At 41.6% G+C, this 8,641-nt stretch overlaps 1 protein-coding gene across 1 annotated transcript; it reads left to right on the top strand.

Annotated features, from left to right (window-relative positions):
• LOC115743261 (low affinity inorganic phosphate transporter 1-like) lies at positions 1–2,974 on the top strand. Its single transcript, XM_030677983.2, has 2 exons — positions 1–318; positions 1,102–2,974. The coding sequence occupies exon 2, from the start codon at positions 1,133–1,135 to the stop codon at positions 2,681–2,683; it is 1,551 nt and encodes a 516-aa protein (XP_030533843.1). The 5' UTR covers positions 1–318; positions 1,102–1,132; the 3' UTR covers positions 2,684–2,974.
• Positions 2,975–8,641: the final 5,667 nt, after the last annotated feature.

The following is an 8,641-nucleotide window of genomic DNA, read 5'->3' as shown; positions in this document are numbered from 1 at the left end:
CCTCTTTCTCCCTCTTTCTCTGTCTCCGAGACTTTGTACCACGTTGTCGCAGTTCAGACACGTACGAAGCACCTTGACCCCTCTTCAAATCCCTCGCGTAACGTTTCCTGTTCTTGCTCCGCGACTTGGAACTCCGCCTCTCCTTCCTCGCTGCGTGCATTAAATTTTCGCATTGGGCGTCGTACCCTCTCAACCTTGTTAAGAACCAGTGACTCAAAAGGTCAAGCTCAAACAGAGGAAGAGGAGGAAGAAGAAGAAGAAGAAGAAGAAAACGCAGAGAGCTGCTTTTCTTCCTTGTCCCTCGCTGATCAAACACAGGTACTGCTTCGGTCCAGACTTCGCACTTTTTTCATTTGCAACGAATCAAGCTCGAAATCCCCATCTTTTTGTATTTTTATTTAGAAGGGGCGCGTTTTGTTTTCTCCAAGCTGTTGTTCTTCGAATCTGTGCTTTCTGTGATCTTCCTTTTTCCCAGCTTTTCCTTCTTCTTTCTGACTTGTGTGCCTCTGTTTTGCTTTCCTCGTCTCTGCGAAGATTTTAAGGTTCTGTTTTGAAGCTTTTCAAGTTTTCGGATGAATCTTTATAGTATAAAGTCATGTCTCTGTCATTCCCTGTTCTATCCTCTCATAATTCACACATAGTCTGTGAAATCAAGGCTAGGAGGTCAATATCGTCAGGTAAATATGCTCCTTTGCTAGGATAAAAAACAGAGCTTTCACTTTCATCGCAGGAAATTTTTTTTATCTGAGATGATGTGAGAACAGCACGATTCATAAATCATTAACTCATAATCGTATTCAAGACATAAATCACTAGCGCGACCACGCGGTCTCACTTTATTGACTTGGTAAAGAACACGTGCTCGTCTTCCATGCTTCAATTTTCACTATTGATCCAGTCACTGTCCTTTTGAAAGTGACGTCTCCAAGAGAAATTCAGGAAAGGGTGTTCATGTGATTGTCTGCTTATTGTTCTTTTCGTCGTATTCTCTGTTGATTTCACCGTCACTGCGTAAGATTCCTCACCTCTCCCATACTTGGGTCACATCAGCATCTTACTTTCCATCTGATTTTCACTAGATTTTACCGTTGAATGTAACAGCTGCAGGGGAATTTGAGGAAGGGCTGATCAAATGGCTAAGGAACAACTGCAGGTGCTCAATGCCCTTGATGCAGCCAAAACGCAATGGTACCACTTCACCGCGATCGTCATCGCCGGCATGGGCTTCTTCACCGACGCGTACGACTTATTCTGCATCTCCCTCGTGACGAAGCTCCTCGGCCGCCTGTACTACACCGTGCCTGGCTCGGCCACCCCGGGCACTCTGCCTTCCAACGTGGCGGCGGCAGTCAACGGCGTCGCCTTCTGCGGGACCCTTGCAGGCCAGATCTTCTTCGGGTGGTTGGGCGACAAGATGGGCCGGAAGCGGGTCTACGGCATGACCCTCATGCTCATGGTCCTCTGTTCCATTGCCTCCGGGCTCTCCTTCGGTAAGGAAGCGAATGGGGTGATGGCAACCCTTTGCTTCTTCAGGTTCTGGCTCGGGTTCGGCATCGGCGGGGACTACCCGCTTTCAGCCACCATCATGTCGGAGTACGCGAACAAGAAGACTCGTGGTGCCTTCATCGCAGCCGTTTTCGCGATGCAGGGTTTCGGGATTTTGGCTGGAGGGATGGTTGCTATAATTATTTCGTCGGCATTCAAGGCTAGATATGACGCTCCGGCCTATGAAGTCAATCCGGGCCTCTCCACCATCCCGCAAGCCGACTACGTGTGGCGGATGATTCTGATGTTCGGCGCGCTTCCGGCCGCTCTCACATATTACTGGCGGATGAAAATGCCCGAAACAGCTCGTTACACCGCTCTGGTGGCCAAGAATGCCAAGCAAGCCGCAGCCGACATGTCGAAGGTTCTCCAAGTCGATTTGGAAGCAGAGCCAGAGAAAATCCAGCCAAGGACGCAACCGAACGAATTTGGCTTGTTTTCGAAGCAGTTCGTCCGCCGCCACGGCCTCCACCTGCTCGGTACTACGAGCACCTGGTTCCTGCTGGACATTGCCTTCTACAGCCAGAACCTTTTCCAGAAAGACATCTTCACGGCCATCGGTTGGATTCCAAAGGCGAAAACCATGAACGCCATAGAAGAGTTGTACCGGATTGGGCGTGCGCAGACCCTGATCGCTCTCTGCAGCACAGTCCCAGGGTACTGGTTCACGGTGGCGCTCATCGACAAGATCGGAAGGTTCGCAATCCAATTGATGGGCTTCTTCTTCATGACCGTGTTCATGTTCGCTCTGGCCATCCCGTACCACCACTGGACCTTGCCGGACAATCGGATCGGGTTCGTGATCATATACTCGCTCACCTTCTTCTTCGCAAACTTCGGCCCCAACGCCACCACATTCGTGGTCCCCGCGGAGATCTTCCCGGCGCGGCTCAGGTCGACGTGTCATGGCATATCCGCCGCGGCCGGCAAGGCCGGGGCCATGGTGGGCGCGTTCGGTTTCCTGTACGCGGCGGGCGCGATCGGCGTGAGGAAGACCCTGATCATACTCGGCGTGATCAACTTCCTCGGGATGGTCTTCACCTTCTTGGTGCCGGAGTCGAAGGGCCGGTCGCTCGAGGAAATCTCCGGAGAGAACGATGAAGAGAACTCGGCCGAGTTGAGGACCGTTCCAGTTTAGACATGGCCGCTCACACCCTCCCACCAGCGCTGCCAAATCGATCGATCATGATTCGTGTCCGAGCTAAAACCTAAAAGTTAACCAAAACATGTCGTCGAGGATCATCCTCTTAAGTAAGGTTATGCGGGTTAAAGCAATAATTAGCTCAAGAAATGTGTGGGAATGTACTTGTTCTTGGACTAGGAGTAGGAGTCTTTCCATGGCGTTTGATTTCACTGTCTTTTAAGCTATGATTATCTTTGTCTAATCAAATACAAATGAAGAAGGCAACATGATAATGTTCTTTTGATTGTTTTTTTTTTTTTTTTTTGTCATAGTAAAATTTCATTCATTTAGGCAACAGTACAAGAAAGAAACAAAGCATCATAACTGCAAATCAGACAAATCCCATATGACTTCAAAAGACGAATTATCAAAATAAAGATATGGATCACAGTCATACGTTCATAGAACAAATTTATAACTATTTCAAATCAAAATCGCCAGACGGTCACCGAATTTATTTTCAATAATGAGCATACACCGATAAATTCATTTATTGTTACGATTTTGCCATTTGTCAGTGCGCGTTTAGATATTTCAATACTATTATCATGCAGAATAAAAAAAAAGTTGAAGCAGCACATGGAGATAAGCCATAGTCTAAAAGTGGCCATGGTCTGCCACTTGGGCTCATATTGGCGCCTGCTTTCACACGTCTCGACTCAGCCCCACCCCCACTTTCTTCTTTCTGCCTTTTCTTGACTCGTTCCTAACTTAATTGAAAGGGGCATTTCTATGTTCCAAAGTGAATCTGCAGAAATTTACGGTTTTCTGCACATATGGTACTTATCCCCGTTAATATGGTGGCGGCCTAAAGGATTGGGTGTGGTTCATGCTCTCCTGCGATAGAAAAGCACGTGAGTCCTTTACTCTGAGCGAGCGGGGTTCATGCCCCGATGGAATCTCAAGGAGGCAGCGCTCTTTGGACATATAAGGCTTTTACGATTTACGTCATAATTTTTCATTAGTAGTTTGAGCGTGAACTCATGAATAACTATTATTATATATACTCTTTGTCGCTTGTAATTGAGTAATGTAACGAGAGGTGCGGAGTGCAAATTATACTCAAATCCTCTGTGTAGCCCTAGTTAAAGAATGAACCATGATAAAATCTCGTGTTTCGATTTTTTTCTCTAGCTTACGTTTTACTATGATTTTATTATGTGTCGAATCCTAACACGAAGGTCTTGCTTGAACCAGGTTAGGGCCCAGAACAATAGCCCTGATCCATGCACTCGAGAGTCTCGAAGAAAATCAGAGCCCGGCCCGCTCATCCGTGGGCGGGCCTAGAAGGTCCTATAAGGCATTCCAATCCATCGTCCTGTCTAATTTACGACTGGGTTGAAGAAAGGAGGATCCCATGTCTTTTGTCCAACGAAAGGCAAAAAAGCACCGATCAACAATTGTGGTGCGGTCGAACACATGATCAGCATATGCGGGGATGAAAGAATGATCAGGTGGAAAAAGAATCCGAACAAAGAAAGGAACAGACGGTATATTCGCACGGCCAGACCTATGATTAGATCCGATCGTACCGTACATTATATCCATAGCTAGCGCATCCGCCGTAGTTAGAAACTCCAGGCTCCAGCTGAGATTTCCTCTTAACCCGCCGCATCTCTCCCCCTCTCAATTTTGTCTTTTTCCTCATGTTGTCTGGTGTGGGGCCTTTTTGGCTTAGCAACAATTTCCAACGAACCGTAACATGACACGTGTATTCACAGCGTGACACGTGTGTTCACCAGCGCCGATGTCATTAATTCTGCAATTCATGCCCCGGGAAAATCGAACACCGAGAGAAAAAAGCATAATGAAAGGAATATACGTTGACATCTTCTAAAAAATCGAGGGACGTTTTTTAAACCCCTAAAAAAAAAAGAAGAAACGTAGAAGGATGATTTTGATTTTCGGACAAAATTAAAGAGATGTGATATTAATTCCTCAATAGAATAAAAAACTAAAACCTTCGTTCCACGATATGTATTGTTTTTTTTTTTTTTTATCTAGCTTCCATTGTTGAATCAATTAAATATAATAATGTATTTGTTTAGATTCCAACAAAAATCCATTCCGTTGCCCTTTCCTTTAAAAAATGAAAGTAGTTGCCCACAATTCGCCGCATGTGTGTATATATATATATTATCTATTAAATAGGAAGACGCCCGACGGTCTGACAAGATCGTTAGTTATGTCCGATCATACGATCTCTCAATTAATAAATGTTTTATACAAAGCATATGATGATGGTGTGTGGATTTGAGATTGTACCGTCTTCAATAATACAGTCAGGAAAATATTATATTATATATATATGCGTGCGTGTGTGTGTTGTGTCGCTATTCAAACACGTGTGTTGTGTCTCTATACAGACACGTACGAAATATAAACTCTCATCAGTCCTTCGTGTACGCCTCTCCTTTTTCATGTCGTGAAGTATAATTAGATTGGACTCTCCACTCTCCTTTATTTAACTCCAACGGTCAAAGTTCATAGAGAGGAGGAAGGAGGAGGAGCTGTTTTTCTTGTCCTCTAGTCACAGGCCAAAAGTTTTTTTTGGCCAAGGACAAGTTCATGCGGCGTTTGATGAGCCGGAACATAGAAGGGGCAAAATGAGTCTAAAATTCATATTTGACTCATATTTAATGATGATGGATCATAATTAGATTACATTAAGTTTTATAAACAAATTAAGTGAATTATAAATGGGTTACTTAGAAACTTAATGAGCGAATTTTAAGTAAATCATAAATTGATTAGTTAAGATAACTATCTTAATGAATCATAATTAAGTTTTTTTGAATATTTTTTTAAAAATTAAATTAAATTTTATTTTATTTTATTTTATTTTATTTTATTTTTTTCTTCCTTTTTTCCCCCACCACGGCCACGACTGGCCAGCGACGAGCTCAAGGTCGCCGGAATTGGGTGAGCCCGAGCCTCAAGGTTTGCCGGCCTTGGGCGAGCTAAAAATAATTAAAAAAGATAATAAATATTTACAAAAATTTAAACTATTTAAAATAATTAAATATTTTTTAAAAAGATAATAAATATTTGATGACTTTACGGAATACAAGGCCAATCTTGTAATCGATTTTGTACTTATCTTATCGTCCTAGAAACTGTATGGAGAATCACATCTTTATAATCTATTTGTACCACTCCGTATTCAACATGGGCACTCACTCCCCCAAAGCGAGACATACAAATTACTTCAGCATACTAACTAGTTTTTGGCATGCCATGACCATCCTTAGAAAAGAGACATTAGCTCCCAACCAATTTGTACACGAGAGACCATTCCTGTCCTCATAGATCCTCTAAGATGATAATAATTTCATCTTGAAATCCTAGCATAAACACCCTAACACTATGCTCATGAGCTGGTTGCTTCAACCCTTCTGCATCCTCACATTTTACTAGAAAAATTACCAAAAAAGTCCTAAGCCTATTGCAATTGCGCCATTTCGATCATAATTTTTCTTTTGTCCAATTCAATCAAATTTTTTTTGCATTTATGTCAATTCAATCCACCTAGCCAATTTTGGCCGTCGGCGTTGATGTGGACAATATATTAGTATTTTTCGAATTAATTTTTTTCATTTTTCTTTTTCTTCTTCTTTCTTCAGGTTGTCGCTAGATCGGCGATCGGCCAAAGGATAGGGCACCTTGACCTTGCCCAACACTGTCGAGGTTAAGCCTCGTTAGATCCGGTGAGACTTGGCCTCGCCATGGCTAGACGCAGCCGAGCCTAGTCGTCCCTATCCTTTGTCCGGTTTTCAAATCGAGGAAAAAAAATAAAATAATATAAAATAAAAAAATAAAAATTTAAAAATATCACATATTATTGAAAAATTACCACTTTAGCACCAGAAGCACCACATCGGGGTGGTCCTACATCCACATCGGCGTTGACTGACAAAAGTTGGTCGGATTGACTTTATTGGAATAAATACAAAAGGTCTATGACTGAATTAGCATAAATACAAAAAGTTTAGAACTAAATTGATAAAAAAATAATTTATGACTTAACTGATTCAATTATAATAGGTTTTGAAATTTTTTGATAGTTTTTCCTATTTTAGCTCGATGCGAGCAAACCCGACTTGTCAGTCACATGGTCATGGGAGAAATGGGACCGTGATAATTCGCTGATCAAACATGACAACTGTTTGGGTAGATACTTCATGATGCTTTCATTTGGGATTCCAAAAAGCCTCCGGAAAAATCTCTGAAATGGTTATTCGTAATCCAAGCTTGAATTGGCATCTTTTGTTGTTTTTTCTTTAAATGGAAATTTCTATTAAAGCCTACCGCCGTCTCCGAAGACGGCGGCGGCGGATTTAGTCACCTCGTTTTCTTCAAAACATCTCATTCGGCTCTCTGTTGTTCCTAAACTTTGTCCATTATGACAACAACAGTACTTAAAACCTTTTTTTTTTTTTTTTCGTGTCACCAATATCTCATATTTGTACCAGTGTCTTTAAAATACGTTTTGTCGCAATTCCATCCAAGACGACGGTTCGGGCACCGTATGGTAACTTTTTTGTTTTCAAAAATAATTTCTGAGCAGAAATGATTTTTTGTCCGATCCCGTTAACGAGAACAGTTTCTGCGCAGAAGAACGCTTTTGATAACTACATAAAATTTCTACTTTGGAAAAGAAACAGAACAGAAATACGTTTGGTATGACTTTAAAAAAATTTATTCTCAATTATTTTTTATTTTATTATAAAAATGTCAGTGGGGTCGGCGGCGACCGACAAGCCGAGGCGGCAACCGGTGCCAAGTGACGACGATCGGCGATCCGCAATGGACTTGTGGTTGTAAAGACAAGCATTAAGTTGTACTGAGCTTGTTTTTTTTCTAAAATGACATTATTTCTCCTTTTGTTATGGGAGAAAAATCAATTAATGTACCACAAAAAGATTCTATTCTTTTTTTTTTTCGGAAAACAAAAGAACAGGAAAACAGAGAATTGAAAACGTTAACAAACAAACCCTTAGAATTCGATGTGAACGCCTGCATGAACAATGGAGCTGTTGTGGATCTCACATGGCTTTAGTCTTGGTCAAAGCTTTCTCTCACGAGAAATTTCATTAAAAAGGTCTAAACTTTGTTTGGTATGAACCTAATGCCCCGAACTCTTTTCGTGTTACCAATATCCCAAATTTGTATAAGCGACCCAAAAGAACTACCTTTCATCACATTTCCGTCCAGCACAACTGTTAAAAATTCGACAATGGCAGCTTGCATTTGGAATCATAAAAACTCGCCCTCGGAAGATCGCTTCCTCCTCGAGTAACACTGTGGCATCAGATCTCAAAAATAGTAAGTTTTTTCTTTTAATATGATGAAAATACAATAGAAAAAACGGATCGGCGCTTTAATCTAAGGGTGGGCGATTTCAGGTTTTGTATGGGATCCACTTGGAACCTCAAACCTAATGGAACCTCGAATCTACCCATCAGAACATATTCCTTATTTTTTGAAAAATCTAGAACACACCGTGCATACCTTGAAACGTGAAACCTGTTCATCACGAGGTTTTAGGATTTGTTCTAAGGTCTACCAGGTTTTCCATCTATATTCTTAATTGAATCACCGTACGATTGTAGTAAATCATCACCTTTGATGATCACCATTTGCTACTACAATCCACTGACCGCAGCTCATATTTAGATTACGAATAAATATAAAACATTAACAAAGTAAAAATCTTAGTCATAAATATCGTCGCAAACAGAAACTCAAATTAGTGATTCCAGATTACACAATCATCATCGGACGTCATGAAATACTGCAATATTGTGCAAAGATATATGCAAAAATAAAATAAAAATACAAAATTTGTTACGGGTTCCAAGTTACACCTATTTGGAACCTGGAACATACTGGTCGAAACATGTTCTCTAATTT

The sequence above is a fragment of the Rhodamnia argentea genome, chromosome 1, assembly GCF_020921035.1.
Source record: "Rhodamnia argentea isolate NSW1041297 chromosome 1, ASM2092103v1, whole genome shotgun sequence".
Lineage (NCBI taxonomy): Eukaryota > Viridiplantae > Streptophyta > Magnoliopsida > Myrtales > Myrtaceae > Rhodamnia > Rhodamnia argentea.
This window is presented reverse-complemented; position numbering and strand designations above follow the sequence as displayed.

Bases quoted from the DNA above. Each gene is read 5' to 3' on its own strand.
- LOC115743261 (XM_030677983.2), top strand. From the start codon at position 1,133: ATGGCTAAGGAACAACTGCAGGTGCTCAATGCCCTTGATGCAGCCAAA.